This window comes from Artemia franciscana, chromosome 15 (genome assembly GCF_032884065.1).
Source record: "Artemia franciscana chromosome 15, ASM3288406v1, whole genome shotgun sequence".
Lineage (NCBI taxonomy): Eukaryota > Metazoa > Arthropoda > Branchiopoda > Anostraca > Artemiidae > Artemia > Artemia franciscana.
In genome coordinates, this window is record NC_088877.1 from 43,528,171 (window position 1) to 43,551,784 (window position 23,614).

A 23,614-nucleotide genomic window follows, 5' to 3' on the forward strand; every position below is an offset into this window, starting at 1 on the left:
AATTGTCAATGATAATAACCCAAAAATGGTATTTTTCATAGTCAAGGGGGGGGGGGGGGAGGGGAGGAGGTAAACAATCTACGGGGAGGAAATCAACTATAGCAAGTTGTCATTTTTTTCCATTTAACATTTTTTCTCACAGATCAGCGCTCAAGAGCAAAGCAGTTCAAGTGGCAAGATAAATCAATTGCTCAGCGTTAGCAATTTTCCTACGGAATTTGGTTTTACCAATAAGAGTTTCAGAGTCAGAATAAAATTAGTGACTACATCAAAACATACCCCCTCCCCCTTATTAATAATAGATAAATGTGGAGCATGCATTAATATTTTACCAAATTTCTGGGTACTTTCATTCAGATTATCAAATAAAATTATTTTTTTTACTACTGCCCTCCCCCTCCACCACAAAAAAATCTGTGCACGTGCCTGCTTCTTAGGTTTTTTTTGATAACACTAAAACCTCAGAGAAACAGACAGCCTACTTGCAAAAAAAATTGTATGGCTCAGAAAATGTTCTTTTTTTTTACAGGCTTATAACTCCACACACGCAACCAATCAGGTATGACTAATATTCGTCACGGCCGTCGACCAATGAAGTTAAAGTATACGTTTTTCCACAAAATTACGGGAAATTAATCTCTCTTTTCTCTTTCTTTAAACATTGCCTAAATAAAACACAATATACATATACACATGGTTCTTATAAAATCAAAATAAACAAACAAAATTTAGACTGATCACCATCTGTCAACGAAGGATATCGAAATTCTATCCAGAAATAAACACAGACGGCAAACGAAGGAATACCACCGCTTCATATCTGAAAAGAAGAAATGACCAATTGTAAATACAATATGACATATATATACACTACTATGTAAGGGTAGTTTGTGCGTGTGGGAGAGAGAGAGAGAGAGAGAGAGAGAGAGAGAGAGAGAGAGAGAGAGAGAGAGAGAGAGAGAGAGAGAGAGAGAGGAGAGAGAGAGAGAGAGAGAGAGAGAGAGAGAGAGAGAGAGAGAGAGAGAGAGAGAGAGAGAGAGAGAGAGAGATAGATAGAGGGGGGAGAGGGAGAGAGAGAGAGAGAGAGAGACCGTATTTCAGACAGTGAGCTGTACAAAACATAAGGTTAAATCGCACAAAAAGTTTTTTTTTGCACAAAAAGGTTAAATCGCGCTTCAAGGGCTATAATGAAAGAAAGGTTGAGATGGCTAGGAAACGTTCTGCGGATGACAGATTGTCCTTGCTGGCTAACCGTCTAGGACCAAACGAAAGGCAGGTTTTCCCCAAATGGGGTGAGAGGATGTCGTAAAGGGGGAGTCTTTGAATATATTGGGAGGGAGGAAGAGCGTGCGTAGTTTTGCTGGCCTCTGACGACTGGGTGTTGCAGTGATTTGTTAGTAGTAGTAGTAAAATGAGTCTTTATGGTTGTGGTTTTAGACTTAACTTTAACTCACTCTCTAAAAACTCAACCAAACCCTCAATGAATATACAATCAAGTGCCTACTTAGATTGGCTGAAATGACAGAGAGCTAAGCAAAAGGAAGAAAAAAAAAAGGTCCAGAGATAGGTAAATAAATTATCCACACTTCAATCCAACTGTCTTCCAAGCATTGTATTGAGATCATTTTTTTTTCAAATTCTTTCCTTTTCTCAATCATAAACATGTCTTTCAATACTCTTTGATCCGTTAGAACTCGAAAAGCCAAATTAAAATTTAATTCGTATACGAATAGATATGGAAATTTAAATGGGGAAATTAGAAAATAGTTCTTCAAAGAAATATACACGATGATCTATATAATTCGTCTAATTGCAGAGCAGCGTCCAAGAAGCTTCTAAATCTACTCCAGAGTTGATTTTAGACTTCAGGAGTAGCCGTAAGTTACTCAGAGTAAGTTAGACTAACTAACTCAGAGTTAGTTACTCAGAGTAAGTTAGACTAACTAACTCAGAGTTAGTTACTCAGAGTCAAGTTACTCAGAGTAAGTTAGACTAACTAACTCAGAGTAAGTTACTCAGAGTTACTCAACTCACAGTCAAGGATGAAACGACTACAAGTTTCCAGATCAAAGAGTGTGACAACAATGATAAAAAAAAGAGCTTGGCACCTTGATATAGGTTTAGGCTACAGTTCAAAATCATGAGTCCTCTGATAGTTCATTTTTACCCAGCACAGCCAGGAAAATTCAAAACATTTTTATTGGAATTTGGATTCAAATTAAATAGAAGGTTTGCCTGGATTCGAGGTTAAAATTCTTCTAAAAGCAGTTGAAATTCTGCTTTCCAATTATTCTTATTTGTTTAGAGCATGCTTAGACGTAGACTGATCTCCAGAACATAGTCAGAAAAAGAAGGAAGTCAGACAGGTGAGGTAAAAAAAAGAAGCTAGACTAATGTGAAGCATATAGGCTAATTAAAAAAAAAAAAACAAAAAAAAAAACTCACAAATACATTGACTAGACCTTTTGCCAAAACCCATTCTTATATCTTCGGTTCAACATAAGGCCAAATTAGAAAAAAAAAACTTAACACAATTTCTACTTAGCTTTTAAATTAGCTTAGTAATCATGCTTCGTGGCGCTAGATGGTGTTGGCAGTTTTTCACCTGTTCACAGCATCAGAAAAAAACAAGAAAATACTTACCAGATTTGTTACCCTCATTTTCCTGTACCCCTGTCCAGTTCCGGAAGGAGGATACGATGCGAGGTTAAAATATGTCCTTGAATTTGTGCTTTCGACCGTTTCGATTCAATAACTTCGTACTTGCAAAGAGGGCATATCTTTTTGTTGTTTATCAAACCTAAAAAATAATTCTATTTTTAAACATGACGAAAAAACAACACAGAAGATATATGAGGGACGATTATAAGGTATCAAAAGAGCAAAAAAAGAGAAGATGCAATGGAGGATTATTGTTTAGCTAAACCATCAGAGACAGCTGAACCAGTTCATTCAAACAAGAGCTAAGATCTTATATGACACTTGTAATGAGGCCGGAAGAGCCAAGAGCTCATATGGCATGAGCTCTAGCAAAATTCTAAGAATCAATGGATTGATTTAAAAGGAAAATCAGAGGCTTAATGCCGGTCGGGATTTAAAATAAGAGCTCTGAGACACGAAGTCCTTCTAAATATCAAAATTCATTAAAATCCGATCACCCACTCGTAAGTTAAAAATACCTCATTTTTTCTAATTTTTCCTCTCCCTTCAGCCCCCAGACGGTCGAATCGGGGAAAACGATTTTATCAAGTCAATTTGTGCAGGTCCCTGACACACCTACCAATTTTTATCGTCCTAACGCGTCCGGAAGCACCAAACTCACCGAAGCACTGGATCCCCCTAACTCCCCCAAAGAGAGCGGATCCAGTCCGGTTACTACGTCAATCACGTATCTACAACATGTGTTCATTCTACCCACCAAGTTTCATCTCGATCTCTCCACTCTAAGCGTTTTCCAAGATTTCCGGTTTCCCCCTCCAACTCCCTCCAATGTCACCAGATCTGGTCGGGATTTAAACAAGAGCTCTGAGACATGAGTTCCTCCTAAATATCAATTTTCATTAAGATCCGGTCACCCGTTCTTAAGTTAAAAATACCTCAATTTTTCTGAATCAAAGCCCCCCCCCCAACTCTCCCAAAGAGAGCAAATCCGTTCCAATTATGTCAATCACGTATCTATAACTTGTGCTTATTCTTCCCATCACGTTTCATCCCGATCTCTTCACTCTAAGCGTTTTCCAAGATTTCTGCTAACCAACTCCAACCCCCTATGTTCCCGGATCCAATCAGAAGTGAAAATGGAACATCTGAGATATAAAATCTTCCAATGTATCAAGTTTCATTAAGATCCGATCACCCATTCATAAGATAAAGATACCTCAATTTCCACGTTTTCCAAGACTTCCGGTTTCCCCCTCCAACTCCCGCTGAATGTCACCGGATCTGGTCGGGATTTAGAATAAGAGCTCTGAAGCACAAGATCCTTCTAAATATCAAATTTCATTAAGATCAGAATACCCGTTCGTAAGTTACCAATACCTCATTTTTTCTAATTTTTCCGAATTATCCCCACCCCCAGCTCCTCCAAAGAGAGCGGATCCGGTCCGGTTATGTCAGCCATGTATCTTGGACTTGTGCTTATTCTTCCCACCAAGTTTCATCCTGATCTCTCCACTCTAAGCCTTTTCCAAAATTTCCCGTTCCCCCCGCCCCAACTTCCCCCAATGACACTGGATCCGGTCAGGATTTAAAATAAGAGACCTGAGTTACGAGTTCCTTCTAAATATGAAATTTCATTAAGATCCGACCACTCCTTCGTAAACACACATAGAGATACGTAAAACACACATAGAGATAAAAGTAAGACAAGATTTTGAAATATCTAAAGAACAAAAAAAGTCATAATATTGGAGCAAGCGTAAGCATATTTACTAGATAAAGATATACCAACGTTAAAAGACGTTACGTTTGTATTTTAATTTTTTTTTTTTTTAAATAAACAGCATTGCACGCAACATACGAACTTAACAGTTTCATTCCCTTTTATGTACATAATATAAAATACGGACCAGGTATGTGCAGAGGCAATTTAAGATATAATATTTTATATAATATATATATATATATATATATATATATATATATATATAAAATTTTTAGTATTAACATATAATAATCTAAATATTTCGGAGATTGGGATGGAATGACCCAAGGGGCATAAAGTTGTTGAGAACGAAAGTTGGAATAAAACAGTTCGTGGTAACGAACTGTAGTAAGGAGCGACCCGGCTCGATAGTAACCAAAACACTAAAAACGGAACTTTGATACCAATAGCTACATAAAAAAAAATCGCATTTTAATGCTGATTTTAAATATATTAAATAAAAAACTAGTTTTTTATAACTGAAAGTAAGGAGCGACATTAAGACTTAAAACGAACAGAAATTACTCCGTGTATGAAAGGGGCTGTTCCCTTCTCAACGCCCCGCTCTTTACGCTAAAGTTCGACTCTTTCTCTCAATTCTACTTTATTAAACAGTAAAAAACATTTAGCGTAAAGAGCGAAACGTTGAGAAGAGAACAGCCCCTTTCATACACGGAGTAATTTCTGTTCGTTTTAAGTCTTAATGTCGCTCCTTACTTTCAGTTAAAAAACTAGTTTTCTCAGGCTCGTAACTTCTGATGACAAAGACTAAATTTGATGAAACTTATATATTTAAAATCAGCATAAAAATCCGATTCTTTTGATGTATTTTTTAGTATCAAAATTCCGTTTTTTAGAGTTTTGTTTACTATTGAGCCGGGTCGCTCCTTACTACAGTTCGTTACCACGAACTGTTTGATAAGTTTAGTCTTACCCATCAAAAGTTACGGGCCAGAGAAAATTTGCCTTATTTTAGAAAATAGGGGGAAACCCCCCAAGAGTCATAGAATCTAAACGAAAATCACATTATCGCATTCAGCGTATCAGAGAACTCTACTGTAGAAGTTTCAAGCTCCTATCTACAAAAATGTGGAATTTTGCATTTTTTACCAGAAGGCAGATCACGGATGTGTGTTTATTTGTTTGTTTTTTTCCCAGGGGTGTTCATGTCGACCCAGTGATCCTAGAATGTCGCGAAAGGGCCCATTCTAATGGAAGTGAAAAGTTCTAGTGCCCTTTTTAAGTGACCAAAAAACTGGAGGGCACCTTGGCCCCCTCCCACGCTAATTATTTTCCCAAAGCCACCGGATCAAAATTCTGAGATAACCATTTTATTCAGCATAGTAGAAAATCCTTATAACTATGTCTTTGGGGATGACTTACTCTCCCACAGTCCCCGTGGGAGGGGCTACAAGTTACAAGCTTTAACCAGTGCTTACATATAGTAACTGTTATTGGAAATTGTACAGACGTTTTCAGGGGGATTTTTTGGCTGGGGGGAGGAGTTGAGAAGAGGGGGATATGTTGGGGGAACTTTCCATGTAGGAATTTGTCATGGGAGAATAAAAATTTCATGAAGGGAGCGCAGGATTTTCTAGCATTATTAAAAAAAAAAACAATGAAAAAATAAATATGAAAAAGTTTTTTCAACTGAAAGTAAGGAGCAGCATTAAAACTTGAAACGAACAGAGACTATTACGCATATGAGGGGTTCACCTCCTCCTAATACCTCGCTCTTTACGCTAAAGTATTTTTAGTAATTTCAACTATTTATTCTACGGCCTTTGTGATTCAGGGGTCATTCTTAAGGAATTGGGACAACATTTTAGCTTTAGTGTAAAGAGCGAGGTACTGACGAGGGAGTGAACCCCTCATATACGCAATAAAAACGGGTGAATACGGAAGTTCATTACGTAAGCTAATTCGTAAGTTACGTATATCTTTTACTAATGAAAACGTTCGTTAAAAAATTAAAAGTTCTAGTTCCCTTTTTAAGTAACCAAAAAATTGGGGGGCAACTAGGCCACCTCCCCCGCTCCTTTTCTCACAAAATCATTCGATCAAAACTATGAGCAAGCAATTTAGCCAAAAAAATAAATATGCAAATTTCGTTTTAATTATTCCTCTGCGGAGAGCCAAAATCAAAACATGCATTAATTCAAAAACGTTCAGAAATTAAATAAAAAAAAAGGTTTTTTTTTTAACTGAAAGTAACGAGCGACACTAAAACTTAAAACGAACAGAAATTACTTTGCATATGAAAGGGGCTGCTCCCTCCTCAACGCCCCGGTCTTTACGCTAAAGTTTTTTACTGTTTTAAAAGGTAGAGTTGAAAGAAAGAGTCAAACTTTAGCGTAAAGAGCGGGGCGTTGAGGAGGGAGCAGCCCCTTTCATATACAAAGTAATTTCTGTTCGTTTTAAATTTTAATGTCGCTCCTTACTTGCAGTTAAAAAACTTGTTTTTTTTATATTTAATTTACACAAAGAACAAGAATTTTGCAGCAACGAAGTAATTTCTTGCCTTTTTGAGAGAGAAAAACTCATTAGAATGGTTTGTGCACTATATTAAATTAAGTATATTCTACTTTTAGAAACTTAGATAAATTTTCTTTTTAAGCAGATGATACGATCTATTAAAAATTAATATACTTAATTACACAAAACTTAGAAAATAATAACAATACTAGAAAAATTAACCGTTGTGCTGACTCGTTTAATTAGTGCTTTAACAAATTCTTGGACATAAAACTTAACAAAATTATTGTTTCAACTTTATTTTAAATTTGTTTATACCAGGTAAACCTATCATGGTTATTGAAATCTTATGTAACTCCTATGTACATGTAACAGGTAATTTATACAAAAAATCAAGTGGTACTGTCAATAAACTCTCTTCAAAAGTATGTGATCTTGATGGAAATTGTATAATGAAATTCAAAATTCATGAAAAGCCAAAAGCCACAACATCCAAAATATGAAATTTCTTATTTTTGTTGAGGGGTGATGACGTCTAAGCATTAGCCCGACATTATTGAAAGATAATTTGAAAACTAGATTTCAAAAAAAGAATTATTATTTTAAATAATTGACTTTTAAACAAAGAAAACTTCATAGATAATTTTGTTTACCAGCTGATGAGTTAAGTCAGCTCAAGTCTCAGCTCAAGTCAACAAGGGCTGTTAACTGGTAAAAAACATTACCGCCATCTCTAAGCACTTCCATTAGGCTTAGTCTATCAAGGTATAGAAGAAAATTTGGTAGCTACCTGGTCCCCAATGAACTGGCCAGAGCTGCAAACGCTGTCTCTTCTATTTACATTAGTAAATCAGACCCGTTTAAACGGGTCTGATTACCCCATACAGCATTTGCACTTTATAGATTAATAATTGTTTTAGTAATCTGAAAGTTAAGTAGATAGTAATAGTAGAGTAGATATTTAAAAGTTAAGTATATAATTAATATTCCAGTGTCAACCAGCAGATGGCAAATATCAATCAAAGAGGTAATAACAAAATTGTTAACTAATCACAAACTTTGTTACAATTTTTTAACTTCTTTTATTAAAGAAAATCTTTTTTATAAAAAAATAGAAAAACTTAAAACGATAGTTAACTATTATCAATTTATATTCTAGTTTTTTTATTATTATCTCTTAAACTATAGAAGACAAGTTTATAGTTGGTCTCCAAAATGCCGCTTCTACTCGCAACATTCAGCTACAGTCTATTGCAAAACTTTTCCGTTCCATTCCTACTTATAATCTTTTCTAATATTTACCCCATTTCTTCTTCTCCTTCTTTGAATTTTTTTTCAAGACCACACTGCCTTTCTATGACGAAACAAATATGAGTTTCAATAGGGATAAGTTCTTTTATTAGACGGTGAAAAACAAATAAAAAAGTTCTGGATATTTCAAATTTTGTCAGACGAAAACTGACTATGTCTTCAAAATATTCCGAACTTTTGTATTTGTTTTTTACTGTCTAATAAAAGGACTTATCCCTACTGACACTCATTTGTTTCTTCTACTTCTACTATATTCTTCGAGTCTATTCTACACTCATTCTACTTCATTTACTCATCTCCTGCTACTCTCCTCTTCTAGTCAATTCTACACTCGGCTACAATCATTCTAGGCTCCGCTGTGTTAATAAATGAGATTCACTTAAAATAAGATGATCCGAAATTCATAGCAGTATTTACGTTTTGTTTTCTTATTTCGTATACGTTGTATACATTTCGTATACGATGTTTTATTTCGTATACATTCAACAATTCGTTGAATTGTTCACGTGTTTGTTAAGAAAAGTGTTTTGACTGTTCCCGTGGCCCTGTTGCGTTCTTTTGAAATAATATCTATCTACCTGTAAATAATGAAGAATAGTTACCCGAGTGTCTACTATTAAATCGGTGGTACTATCAACACAAAACCAAATTGTTAACCAATCACAAACGTTATCCCAATTTTAAAAAACACGGGATTGAACAAATATGCAACACAGTTAAAAAAAAGTGCTAACGAAATGTCATCCAAAAAATAGATGAACATAAAATTCTCCTTATCATCAAGAATACTTAAAAGTGAAATAGTAAATGACAAAAAGATGATAAAGTGATAAAAAACCATACCACAATGTGTTGTAATATGACTGGCTAAGCCTTCGGCAGTAGTATAACGCACTGAACAAACAGGACAAGGCTTGGAAGAAATTCCAGGGAGACGATCTGCCATAAATCTGAAAAATGATAAACCTAAACGATTTATAAATAGTTCATAGATATTAATAAACAATTACTTAAACTAGCTAATTTAATGAAATAATACATTATAATATATAATAAACAAACATATTATTGAGAGTTGACTGATATAACCAAGAAGCTGCAGGTAACGACGCATCGGCACTTGTCGCCTTTACACAGTTATATTCGTTTGTTAATTATAACTTTTTGTACGCTAAAGTTTTTTATTGTTTTAAAAAGTAGAGTTGTGAGAAAAAGTCAAACTTTAGCGTAAAGAGCGAGGCGACAATTCCCTTCATATACGAAATAATTTCTGTTCGTTTTAAGTTTTGATGTCGCTCCTTACTTTCAGTTGAAAAAACTTTACCTTCAGAATCCTTTACCAAGAGAAGCCATTATCTTCTGGTATGGACCTCAGTACGGTAATTCGTGGTACAATAATACACATTTAGCAGACATCTTGTCTTGTTTTTCTGTTGTTTGTGCTCAATGGTGCTTTTCCACCTTGGGTTTTGTTTAAATGTATGTTTTTAATTTTTTTTTAACACAGCTTTTGTTGTGTTTTTATTTACATGTTTTGTTAAGGCTATTTTTTTGCTCTTTTGATAAAGGCTTACGGATATGAAGCCGAAATATTCGAACCTTTATTGTTATTTGTGCAATAAAAACTATTTTTTTATTGTCTTACTGAGAAACTTTAACCCGTTTTTAGATATAATGTATGGACAGATGGAAGAAAGACTTATCTATCAACAAGTGAAAGGAAATAATTTTTGTACAATCCTAAAAAAGGGCTTTCTGCCATATTTTGCCCTTCACTTACTCGGACTATCTGTCTTGAATTTTTTTTTTACAATTATCCATGACTTGATGCCCACAACTACTTGATTTTAATTCAATTAATTCGTCTGCTAACTGTAATTAGAGACCCAAAAACCAGAAAAGCTGTCAAAATGAATGTTGACAGTTAGAAAAAATGGTGAGTGAATATCAGCCACGTCATTACTATTCCGAAACGTCTCAGCCTGGGTTAATTTTGCACCGCATTTGATTTGCTATTTGTATGTAGCGACCAGGTCAATTGAACTTTGAGAGTGATAGTCAATTAAAAATGTTGTTATTTTGGACTGGAATCTTAGTAAAGTAAGTTTGTTTGTCCTTTATACAGTTCTGCGGTACCAACTTTATGAATTGACTGAGAAAAGTTCATACATCCAGATCTAGAGCAAGAGCTAAGAGCTCATATGGCACTTGTGACGAGGTCGGAAGAGCCAAGAGCTCATATGGTATGAGCTCTAGCAAAATTCTAAGAATCAATAGATTGCTTTAAAAGAACAAGAGCTAAGAGCTCATATGGCACTTGTGACGAGGCGAGAAGAGCTAAGAGCCAAGAGATCATATGGTATGAGCTCTAACAAAATTCTATGAATCAATAGATTGATTTTAAAAAGGAAAATAAGAGGCTTAATGCCGTTCAGGATTTAAAATAAGAGCTCTGAGTCACGATGTCCTTCTAAATATCAAAATTAATTAAGATCTGATCACCCACTCGTATGTTATAAATACCTAATTTTTTCTAATTTGTCCTCTCCTTTCAGCCCCCCAGGTGGTCGAATCGGGGGAGGAAACGACTTTATCAAGCCAATTTGTGCAGCTCCCTGACACGCCTACCAATTTTCATCGTCCTAGCACGTCCAGAAGCACCAAATTCGCCAAAGGAAAATCAGTAAACTGATGTATTTCACAAGTAAACAAATATATAGTAAATCAGATATGATATACAGTTCTTAAGTAAAAAAAAAAACTAAACAAAAAATGCTTTTTTCTTTTTTTTATCACCATTCTATTATCGACATATCATTCTATAATCTTTCCAAAGCTAATAGATTGTGACTTTTTTAATGGAGACAAGTAAGTAAGTAAGTAAGTAAGTAAGTAAGAGAGAGAGAGAGAGAGAGAGGGAGAGAGAGAGAGAGAGAGAGGGAGAGAGAGAGAGAGAGAGAGAGAGAGAGAGAGAGAGAGAGAGAGAGAGAGAGAGAGAGAGAGAGAGAGAGAGAGAGAGAGAGAGAGAGAGAGAGAGAGATACTTACGCTCCCATGTCAGCACCGGAAAAGAAATCTTCAGTATCCTCTGAAGCACTGCCTTCGTCTTCTTCTTCTTCCACTTTTGGCTTCAATTTCATGTGTCTTTTTCTCCTTTTCCTTTCAGGTTGCTCGCTCTCCTCCTGCTTTTTGACTGCTGGTCTCTTTTTCAATATTCCTTTGGATACTTCTTGAGGTTTTGGCGACTTTTTCACAACTGGCGAGGAATTATTTGCCTTTGCTTCGACAGAAGCACATATTATTTCCTCGGTGTCTGAGAAGCTAACCCGTTTCAAAATTGATGAACGTTTCATAGTTGGGGTAGAGAAAATATCAAACTCTTTCCCTTTTTTATGCGTTTCTTTGGCCTGGGTCTCGCTTTTTACAATTGGGGAACTCATCTTTACTTCTTTAGGGATTTCATCTTTGCTTACTAGAATTTTAGGCTTTCGACCTCTTCTACTTTTCTTCGTGTCTTGCAATATTTTGTTCTCATCAACTTTTTCTATATTAGTTTCTTCTTTTATTGATCTTCTTGTACTTGGTTTCGCTGCTTCTTTTTTACTATTATCACCTAATGGTTCCTTTTTCTGAACCACTTTAGGTTTACTCTTTTCTGATGGTTCAGAGACTTTGATCTTGTCTTTATTTCCACCCATTTCCTTCTTTTCAACTTTACTTTCTACTTTCATTGAATCAACATCCGCGATTTTGGCTCTCTTTTCCTTAGTAATTGATTTATATTTCACTTCTTCTTTCTTTTTAATGGTACCGCTATTTTCAGATCCTTGACCAGCCTCCTTCTTTTCACCAGTTTTAGTCTTTTCTGTGGAAGTCCGAGTATCAATCTCGGCCTTCTTATTACTACCATCTACTTTTATTGTTTCAACCTCATCGGAAAGAGTAAGATCAGTATTATTTGTAGTCGGCTTGATTGGAGTTTCGGACTCTCTTGATTCTTGCTCTTTAGGAAATTGAAAAACAACACTATCCTTACTGGGTGATACAGACATGATGGGAACATCCCTAACAAGCTCAGAGCTTAATTTACCTACTGTTTCCAATGGTCCTTGACGAGGTGGCGACTCAATAGCTTTGTTTATATTTTCAGAATCAGCCATTTTGGTGGTCACAACCTCGGTATTGTCAACACTGCCTTTCTTCGGCTTTAAAGGTTTCTCGTCATCAGAATCCCAGACAATATCCCTGATTGGAGTCCCCTTTTGCATTGGCTCCAACATTGGGGGAGATTCTTCCCTAGCCAATTCTGCAACTAATTCATCTAAACCTGTCAACCGTGAACTTAAATCATTTTTTGGATTGTTTATAGGACTCAAATTGGGTGGCTGGGATTTTCCAGTTTTCAATTTCTTTGTCCGAGGCGTTTTTGGCTTATCTTCACCTCTTTCGATTTTCGCAAGCGAAGCTTCCAGACTTTTCAAATCAGCTTCACTTAAAATTTGCTTAGAACCATCTTTTGTTGAAAAAACTAATTTTTTGGGGGTTCCTGACTTTGAAGACCCGAGAACAGCTTTCAAACTGGCAGCAGTAATAGGAATAGCTTTGATAGGACTACCAGTCCCAGTTTTTGAGGGCACCACTTTAATTGTGGCACCAAAGGGAAAAGAACTCGACTTACCAGTTGCATTAAGCTTCACATTTTTTTTCGAAGTAGCAGGAGCGGAATTCTGCTTTATTTTGCTATTAACTGGCTGAAAAACAATTTTAGGGGCTGCTTTGTCCTCTTCTACATTTTTCTTCGGAGGAAAGGGTAGGCTTATTCGTTTTTCGATAGGTTTCATTGATGCTAGACTCTTTGAGGATGATGGTGTCAAAACATACTTTGCTTTAAAGTCAGATTCTTGATATGTGCTTTTAACACTCTGAAAAGGCTTCAATGGCGACGAAGCTGAAGATTTACTTGGCTCTACCCGGGTTTCCGAGCCCTCACCTCTTGACTGTATCACAACAAAATCTTCTTCCTCATCTTCAGCAAAAGAATCTTTATTCTTTCTAGTAGTGGCATCTAGGTCAAGTATATCATTTTCTGGGAAATAGCAAAATTTTTGACCAACAGTACTTGGTTTAACAGCCTTTCCATCCAAATTCACATGACTATTAACTGAATTTTGTCTGTCATTTAAGCCAAGAGTTTCAGGTGTGAAGAAATATCCTTCCGTTTGATCATCAAAACTATCATCATCACCTTGTCTGTTCACGACAACAGAGCCATCTTCCGTATACTGAAACTCATCATTGCCGAAATAATCAATTTGATCTTGCAACTGGGTTTTATAAGAGGAATCATGCTCTGTGCCTTTTGTCCGCTTGGATACGGTAAGTAATCGTTCTTTGGGTGTAGTCAATTTATTCGAAAAATTGGGATGCGGTATATGAGTTTTCAGAGAAGTCAATTTCTTCAGAGGCGTAAATGACATATTCCCAACATCAGCTCGCCGTTTGTATGGTCTTTTATAGTCACTACCAAGTCTCTGACTACTTTCCAAGTCCAAATCATCTAGGTCATCATCATCAATTGGAGATTTCATCTGAGTAAAATTAAAACGAGGCTGGTCAATAACGTCTATACAGCCTTTAGGGACAGTCTGGGGATAAATATACTTTCTTTGTATTTTTTCGTTAGAGAAAACTCGCCGTGATGGAAAAGTTACATGTTGTCTCTGCCTTTTCCTGGTATCATCTTCATCAAATGAGTATTGCTGAAGACATGGTGGTAAGTCAATCTTTTTCAGAGAAAACATACGAGGGTCACTTGGGTCACATCCTACATTGTGGATAATTTTTCCGTTATCAATCAGGGTTTTCACAATCCTTGGACCCTTCGCTTCAGAAGACTTATGACTGGCTGAACCTTTTAAAATCCGTCTTGGTGGTAATGGGGAAGAATAGGGGGAAGGAACTCCATCATAGGATAAAGGATCATTGATGTCATCAATGCTATTATATAAATGCTTATCTCCACTTTTTGACTTAAGTGATAGTCTCTCGATCGAAAATGCTTCCAAAGTTGGATTTATGTCTATCTTTTTCGTAGACATTTGCTTACAGTCAATAGGCTCGCAATTATAATTATGAATTATTACTCCATCAATCATTCTGGTTGTACCTTTTTTAATAATCCCTTTTTGCAAAGAGACATCATTTGATTTTCGAGTCAAGCTCGGCTTCATTAGAATTCGAGTTGTTTTCGAATGAGTTCCCTTTTGACTTATGGCGACTGCATCAGCTGGCGCGTGTTGATTCCCAGAACGATGAGGAATATGGACTTGCAAATCCTCTCGAGAACGGGATTCTTCCACTGGTTTTGGTCTCAAGGTCGCAGTGACGCCTTTACCTTTCAGTAGACGTGATACTCTTTCCTCAAGCGTTTCTTTCTTTTGAAAAGGGGACTGCCTGTAAAGGAAATTGTCATGAATAATTTTATCTTGATTTGACTTTACCGAAGAGAGTAGAAAAAAAGGAAGAGACGTATATCAAAGTTATGAAAACAGTAATGAGAAAAAATTAAATAACAATTTATTTAACACCTAATCCAAAAAACTAAATTTCACTTCAACCTTATAGTTTAATTAAAAATATTTAAACTTTCGTTACTGTTCTTTCTTGTTATCATGTTCACAAAACGGCAAGTTCCCTCTGCATCACTATTTTTCACCGATTACAGAAGATTATTATTGTATATAGGACTTACGACAAATTTAGAAATAAGACAAGAATAAACTTCCATGTAATTAGTCACATTTGTCTTACGCTCTTCAAAAAGGATTAGTCACCCTCAATGGTAAATGTGGGGTTTTTGCATTAGCAAAGTAAGTTGACGGCACTAGACATTATAGTGCAAACTGCCGGTGCTCAACTCCGTTTCCTAGCCCTTCAGCCAGGAAGTACAATAGGGGGTTGGGTTGGACTTTGCATTAGCCCAGGTCAAGGGTCTTTAATTATTTCCAAGACCCCAAATCTATTTCCTGCCTATTAAAATCCAAACAAGAGTCCTCTCCTAAGGGGAAAAGGCACCTATAATCATTTCAATTTATTTCAAAGCAACTGGTATAAAATGAGTTCCAATTTAAATAATTAACTTCACTTTGAATTATTTTCACACCCTTTTAGCCCAATTCGCTCCTTTGTTTCTAATTTTGGGTTGTTTTTTTTTTTTCAATTTCCACCGACTTTTTAAGTTTTTTCTTGAAATATGGGTAGTTTTTTTTTCTTCTTTGCATTAATTTTAATCGACCGACCTTTATTGTTTCGACAAAATTATTCAGAAGGCGTTAGAGCATAAAACACATCGTATTTCTGAATTAAACACAAAAAAAATCTTGTTCGATGATTCGAATGTTCGGTTTATTGTTCGACGGGAAAAAATGTTTTGTCATTTCTTGTGTCATTAAACAAAATTTTTAAATAAAACAAGAATTAATTTCCATTGATTTAAATTGGCTTAACTCGCATTATCCGTCACAAACACCTTGCAATCTCTTATAGAACAAAGGATTAGTTACCCTACGTGACAAAGGCAAGGTATTTTGCATTAGTAAAGAATTTTGACAACCCTAAACTTCATAGCACAAGCCGGCGGCGCTCATCTCCGTTTCACGACCCTACAACCAGGAAGTAAAATAGGGGGTGGGGTTAGCCTTTGTCGAAAGGCTTTAGTTAATTCCAAGACCCAGTAACATTTTCCAGGATTGCGCAAGAGTTACATTATTAACTGTGTAATTGCGCTACTACAATTTTAAAGACAGTTACGACTCTATTGCGTAGCTCAGGCATTAGTAAACTCCTTCAGTAAAAAATGCAGATGGCGTTTTAGTAATGTATAACCTGATCTACAATGATCAGGGAGAAAAACACTCCCATCTACATTTGCTACATGTGACTAGTCACGGCAATATCCTACTTTAGAATTTTCTATTCTTTAGCATTATTCGTAAGTTCCACATCAATTCCTCTTGGTCTCAATTTGAACCAATTATTTTTTTTTGTATTAAGCTTCTAAAAGTAGTCCTGTTTTTTTTTTTTTTTTTTTTTTTTTTTTTTTTTTTTATTATTATTTATATAATATAATAACTTTGAAACATAATAATAACTTTTATTATTATATAATAACTTTGAAGACACCTCCATCAATATTCTCATGATCAAAATTCTTGAACCATTTATCAGAAATAAGTGATTTAGATTTTTCTGAAGAATTGGCCTGATAGTAGTAGGACTAGTCTTCAGATTTTCTCAACAAAAGACTGTCATCTGTCAAAAGGATGGAAGATTTTCCATCCTTACTTTTGTAAAAGAACCCCCCCCCCCTTTACTCTCACAGGTGATTGAAAAAATAACATATTTATAATATTGTGTCGTAACATATTGGTGTATAATGCTACCAAAAACTTTTTGCAGTGTTGGGCTGACTTAGATCAACACGGGCAAATACTCATTTTCCACCCCACCTAATTCACCCCTTACAGATATTTAGCAGAACTACTCTGGCATAGACAGTAAAATTATAATAACTTCCAATAAAGCTCGAAGATTTCCAGATCAAAATTCTACTACTCCCTAGAACTAAAAGAGAGAAAGGGTTAAAAAGAGTGAGAGAGAGAGAGAGAGAGAGAGAGAGAGAGAGAGAGAGAGAGAGAGAGAGAGAGAGAGAGAGAGAGAGAGAGAGAGAGAGAGAGAGAGAGGAGAGAGAGAGAGAGAGAGAGGAGAGAGAGAGAGAGAGAGAAAGTGAGTGTGCGAGAGAGAAAGTGAGTGTGAGAGAGAGAAAGTGAGTGTGAGAGAGAGAAAGTGAGTGTGAGAGAGAGAAAGTGAGTGTGATAGAGAGAGAGAGTGAGTGAAGGAGAGAAAGTGAGTGTGAGAGAGTGAGTACGAGAGAGAGAGAGAGAAAGTGAGTGTGATAGAGAGAGAAAGTGGGAGTGTGAGAGAGAGAAAGTGAGTGTGTGTGAGAGAGAGAAAGTGAGTGTGAGAGAGTGAGTACAAGAGAGAGAGAGAGAGAGAGAGAGAGTGAGTGTGTGAGAGAGAGAGAAAGTGAGTGTGCAAGAGAGAAAGTGAGTGTGAGAGAGAGAGAGAGAAAGTGAGTGTGATAGAGAGAGAAAGTGGGATGTGAGAGAGAGAAAGTGAGTGTGTGAGAGAGTGAGTACGAGAGAGAGAGAGAGAGAGAGAGAGAGAAAGTGAGTGGGTGAGAAACAAAAAGGGAGCGTAAGAGAGAGAAAGTGAGTGTGACAGAGAGAAAGCCAAAGCCTAGTCACTAAAATTCCTAAGTATTCAAACCATAGACTAAATAAGCACCAAGTTTCAACAATTCAGCCTTTGCAAAACTGAATGTTTTGCAACGATTCAGGTTTCAGAAAGCGGATCAAGTGTTTATTGAATAACTTAAAAATCAAAGCTTATGGCTCTTCGCATTTGCTTTCATCGGAATCCCTTGTAAGTTTCTCCCAGGTTTGAATAGAAAGAAAAAAAGAAAGCATTTTAAAAAGAAAAAGAAAATCAGCAGAGTACTTGAGTGAGTAAGAGAGAGAAGGTATAATTTGCAGAGAGAGTGGAAATGTTACTATGATTAAAAAAATACTAGTAATTATTAATAAAAACAGCGAAGTATATTCAACAGCTTCAATAAATACCAAGCCCAGTAAAAATAATTATAATTTAAAAATAAAAAGCGGTTGAAAGGGAGAGAGACGAAAAAAAAGAGAAAGCAAGAAAGGGAAAGAGAGTATGATCTAGAGAGAGAGAGTATATTTTTTTTTTATCTAAGTTATTAGAAAATTGCCAATTATCAAAAAATACTGCAAAGGAGATTCAATACATTCAATGAATACCAAATCTGATATAAATATGATTTAAACATAAAAAAAAAAAAAAATTAAGACAGAGGGTTTCCTGATTAATAAGGAAAGAGAGAGCCTACCCATTGCCAGACTGAATTCCCACATTCCCTTTAGAAGGGCCAGCCAAAACAAGCTGCTTCCCCTCAGTATACTGGGTTAAAACATCTTGAGCATGGCTGATAATGTAGCTCCCCCCAGCTTCTGATCCAAAGTCGACAGCTTCCATAGAAGCCGATACCAGTTGACCCAAGGATGAGTTCCCTTCCGGATATGACTGAGATGAAGGCACAGGTTTTGGTCTTTCAATTTGAACTCGACCTGTAGTCGGTTGCTGAGCACCAATTGCCTGAGTTGTTGTGGGCAGTTCTGATGAAACAGATTTTTGTACTGGAACAGTCACTGGAATCTATAAAAGTGAGAACAAATGAAAAAAAAAAAAAAAATGAGATTCCTATATAGGCTACATAATTGTTCTGAGAAAGTTTCCCAGTAACTATGGTAATTACAATATTTTTATTTTATTTTTCTTGAAGATATAAAAAAGTACTGCTCATATCTTTTTTTTTGGGGGGGAAGGCATTATATGTTTTAATAAAAATACATAGAAGTATTGGGGATAGGAACCATTGTCCCTCCCCTGAAGGCCTTCTCTTACGACAAGAAGCATTTTCATGCACAGATTTGTCTACACAAATTTAATGTAGTCCAAGTTATGGTAACTAAAAAATGTTGCCTGCAACAGCTATAACCGGAATTGTTGCTGTGAATTCTGATGGAAATTCTTGTTGCTTCTGTAAAGTTCTGAGTTTCAATTACTGTGTAATTAATTTTTTTTTAAAACGTTACATAATAAACAATTAAGCTTACTTAATAATTTAATGAGTGTAATTTTCTTATCTTCTACAAAATATATTTTAAATTCATATTCACTTCTTAAAATTTTAACTTCCTCTCAAATCTAAGATTCCCCACAACAGTCATAGTATTTTAATTATTACAAGCATGCATTAGGGTATTTGCACTGAAAAACAAAAAATAAATCCAAATACAAAATTCACAAAAGAAGAGGATCAAATCATCCATTGCCGTTTACTCATTTTGATAATGTGCATATAAGAGTCAAGTGACAGTTCAAAGAGCCTAACATTTGTCTTGATTTTAAACCTTCTGCCCAGAAAATAATTTTTTTTTAGCAACCAAAAAAGTTGACAATAATGAATAATAGTCAATTTTGAAGTACCTAGGATACTTTAAATGAAATCTGATTGTTTGAACTGCTCAAGTGGAAACTTTTACAACCATATATCTGTTAAAAATTAAATAAAAACGGGAATCTGACTTTTGATGAAACGTGCAGTTATGTATTTATCTCTCTCTCTCTCTCTCTCTCTCTCTCTCTCTCTCTCTCTCTCTCTCTCTCTCTCTCTCTCTCTCTCTCACAACGGAATGTGAAACAGTTATGTATTTTTTTTAGCAATAGGCGCCAAATTTAAAGAGAGAGAAACGTGAATGAACAACCAGTTTAAAAAATATGGCATCAAAAAGCTTAAGAAGATGCTGCTTTCCTCTGAAGATGTCTCCAGGAATCAATACTGGAACTATCTATTATATTTCTAGACTTGTATTTTCCAGGAAGGAGAGGGGGAGGGGTCAAAATACCTCAGATGTGCAGGTATATTTTCTTATAAATTCTTAAATAAACATGCACATAGGAAAATGGGAACTTCTAGTCTCAATATTCATCAAAAGAGCCCCCTCGCTCCTCCCAAACAAACTGTGTACAATAAATAATAAAATATATAATAATATATATCAATACATATTCTTCTCAATATATATTCTCTTATAATTCAACTCCTAGTATCAAAAGATTTACTGCAAGAAATCTGAGCAGATACAAGATAAATAAGACAAACCAACTCCATAGCTCTGTCCATCTCACAGAGCGAGTCAAAAGGAAAAGGGCTGAATAGTCTCGACTGAAAAGACCCCACCTGCTGAAAAAGAAGAAGAAGAATGAAATATTCATAACACTATACTTCCGAAAAACTTCTAAAACTTTTTTGAGAATCCTTAGAAAAGTAAACAAATAATCCTTAGTATATTCACCTGCAAGTATTGGGTTGTCCCATCAGGCATTTTTACTTCAAATAATGAAACAGCCTGCTCAGTCTGGCCCTGGATCATGTCACCTGACACATAATAAGTTGTACCATGAACATTACCTTGATTAATAGAGCCATCTGTTGCAGGAATCTGTTGATTGGTTATCTAAAAGGTAAAATTAATGAAGATTAACGAACCAAGATGACTTACGACCAATCATATCAAATTTGTGTAAAAGCTTTAACAATAACAAAGAGAGAGAAAAAATCTCAAGATGTAGAAAGCAAACGGGAGTGTGACCAGTAGAAACGAAAGACAAACTAAAATGATGCGGATATTTCCCCTTTATATAACAAGGCCTGTTTAATGCTAAGAAATAAAGATAAAATCTAAACTAACCTGAAATTAAATAAAATCTAAAACCAAGAAAAAAAAACAACAAAAAACAATATCTATATAAACAAATGTTGCTACTGTGATTGAGCACAACGGAAGCTAAATAGAGCTGCTTCAATGAGAACACTAAAGCGACTCAACAATTAAACATCCTGCACATGGGTGATTTCCTATGAGGCAATTCCCCTATCCTTCTGGAAAGATTTTTTCCCTTTCCTTCCCCTATCCTTCTGGAATTAAACATTCTGCACATGGGTGATGTCCTATGTGGCAATTCCCCTATCCTTCTGGAAAGATTTTTTCCCTTTCCTTCCCCTATCCTTCTGGAATTAAACATCCTGAGCATGGGTGATGTTCTATGGGACAATTCCCCAATTCTTCTTGAAAGACTAATAACAAACGACTTTTGGGAAGAAATCCCCTCCAACCAACCTGTCAAAGCTAGCTTAGACATAGTTTCGAATCTAAATTCTAGCGTGGAGGTGTACTCTTCCACAAGTTCTACAAGAAAAACCCAAGACTGTGAATACAAGTGCTACTTGCTCTTGGGCTGACTCTGTGAGTGACTCCCACAACAGTGACAATTGAATTTGGCAACATCAACTATTGCTACACCCATATTCAACTACACCCATCTTTGCATGCAACAGACTCTTGTCGTGTGATACTCACAAGTTGATTCTTCTTCTTGAGACCATGCAACTCCAGCTGGATTTTATTGTTTTGACAAATCTATGCATAGGTTTTGTCAGTTTCGTAATATTGACAGAAAACTGTTACTTTGTGTATTTTGCGACTTGAACTGGTACTCTGCAACAGGTAATCTCTCTATAACAGCATTTAGCACATGCAAATTGATGACAATTGGACAGGCAGTTAGGTATAGTAAAGCGTATTTTCTTCTAAATAATATTTATATGCCAATATGTAATGGGGATAATTTGCCAGAATTCTAATCAATGCTTGCATATATTCTAGACTTGTGCAATATTTTTACTGATGGTGCATTGGTTGCCGATGACCTGCATTCAAAACTTGTCAGAAATACTGTCTTTAACAATAATCTTTTGTTTTTCCAATATGATAATATTCTGCAAAATGCTGACAGGTTCTTCCTAGTAATAGTTTCTTCCTAATAATAATTGTTTCTTGCTAATAATAGCTATCTTCTTAAGTAACTCATCACCTGCTATTTCTTGTTTCAAGACTATATTCCTTCAGACTGCCTATATTGTTTGAATTCTATATGACACCGTTGGCTTTGACCATGTTCCTCTCTCTTCTTTTCTCAACATCAAATGTGTGCTTTTCATTATAACTGGCTCTACAGTCTGAGTCTACTTCTCCAAAACTTCTGTAAACTGACTCTTTTCTCCTTCAGCTGGTTCAGCATAATACAGTCATGTCCTCTCTCTTCTTTTCTCAACACCAAATAATGCATGGCTTTCATTATAACTGGGTCTACAGCATGAGTATACTTTTCCAAGACCTTTCCTCTTTCAGCTGGTTCAGAATAATACAGTTATGTCAGAAGAATCTGACATTTGAAGAAAACAGTTTCAATTGCCGTGATAATATGTGTACATGTGAATCTCACAGATAGAAAGTTCTAAAAATATATAACAATATTTTTACAATCATGACTTCTGTTGTGCTAATAACCATTCCTTCGATTCAGTCTCATTGCTCTTGTAAGAAGTCTATTGTGTTGGAATGGTCTTTTCATATGGAACCACTGTTAGAAACTGCCAGTTATTGTTTACTTCCAAGGGTTTACTTGGGATGCAGTGATGGTGGTTTTCTGTACCCTACTTGTCAACTTAGGATATCCCACTTTCGCTCTTCATTTTGGTGGGTATGGTCTCTGGAATCTATGATACATGCAATAAAACTAGCAGGAAACTTCTTTAGTAAAAGTTTCTATATGTTCTGTTTGGATACTTCTACTTCCACACTCAATTCTAGTTCTCTTCCCTCAGTGGTGGAGGACAATTTATCACCCTTGATGGATTTGGGTGACCTATCATACTGAGCTCTCAACCTCGTGTTCAACAAATAAATTTGTAAACTAAAATCAATTTCAGCTGAAGGATCGTTTATCTTTATACCACTTACAAAGTTGCACTATGGCCATTTCTTCCTGTCTTGTAATTATTTTTCCCTGCTCTTGTTAATCATGGATTAGCCTTCTTACTGATTCTTTACTAGTACAACAAAAAACTCATCAAAACACCAAGCCACCTGAGGCCAACACAGCTACACACATTCCTCCTCCATCCCAATCTACTCAAAGCCACCCTCTTTACACCCTCCCATAAAGTTCCTGTTTCCCTTAAATGTTTCATTACGGCATCCACCCACCCCAATTGCAGAAGACCTGCTTTCTGTTTAGCCCTTGACAGTTGGCCAAAAAGAACAGTCTTCGACAATCTACCATCCTTCATCTGCAGGAAAACATCTAACAAATCTTCATCCATTTTTCAGAGTGCGCATGCTTCAGAATTATATTTGACCACTATCATCACTGTAGCTTCAAATATTCTAATCTTGGTTTGCAGACTTGTCTTCTTATCCTTTCCAACTTTTTCAACTGTGAAAACACATCCAGAGCCTTGGCTATTCTACTTTTAACATCTTCATTGCTCCCACCATCTTTACTAATAATACTACTAAGGTAAGTGAAGCTGTACACCTGATTCTTTAATGGTGGTTATCCTGGCTCCTATGAAAAAAATTCCAACATGATTCGAGTAATGCACATAATTTCCACTCCAACAACTTAGATTTGGTCATCATATTGGATCTGTGTGCATTGACAATTCCTGTTCTGTGGGTGACTGTTGTGTCAACTACTTTCCCTGAATTTAATTTTTAATCAAGACTTGTGAGAGCTCCTCTACTGACAATAACATTCCGTAAAACTCCACAAACACTAAGTTCGTTTTCATCACAAGCACTTTCAGTCACCCCTTGCCCCATTGACTAGTATGGTAAAGGTTTGTTCTTCATGAAGGAAT

The 23,614-nt window shown here is 35.9% G+C and overlaps 1 protein-coding gene across 2 annotated transcripts in view; it reads right to left on the reverse strand.

The window, feature by feature from the left end:
• Positions 1 to 682: 682 nt before the first annotated feature.
• The window catches only part of LOC136036508 (uncharacterized), a 41,349-nt gene continuing 18,417 nt past the window's right edge, over positions 683 to 23,614 (reverse strand). For both annotated transcript variants that reach the window (XM_065718797.1, XM_065718796.1), the window contains exons 3-8: positions 20,205 to 20,366; positions 18,176 to 18,501; positions 11,257 to 14,661; positions 9,053 to 9,159; positions 2,644 to 2,800; positions 683 to 820 (exon numbers count right to left, since the gene is read on the reverse strand). In XM_065718797.1, the coding sequence (XP_065574869.1) occupies positions 2,658 to 2,800; positions 9,053 to 9,159; positions 11,257 to 14,661; positions 18,176 to 18,501; positions 20,205 to 20,366 (4,143 nt within the window). In that variant the 3' untranslated portion in view covers positions 683 to 820; positions 2,644 to 2,657. The remainder of the gene's footprint in view (positions 821 to 2,643; positions 2,801 to 9,052; positions 9,160 to 11,256; positions 14,662 to 18,175; positions 18,502 to 20,204; positions 20,367 to 23,614) is intronic.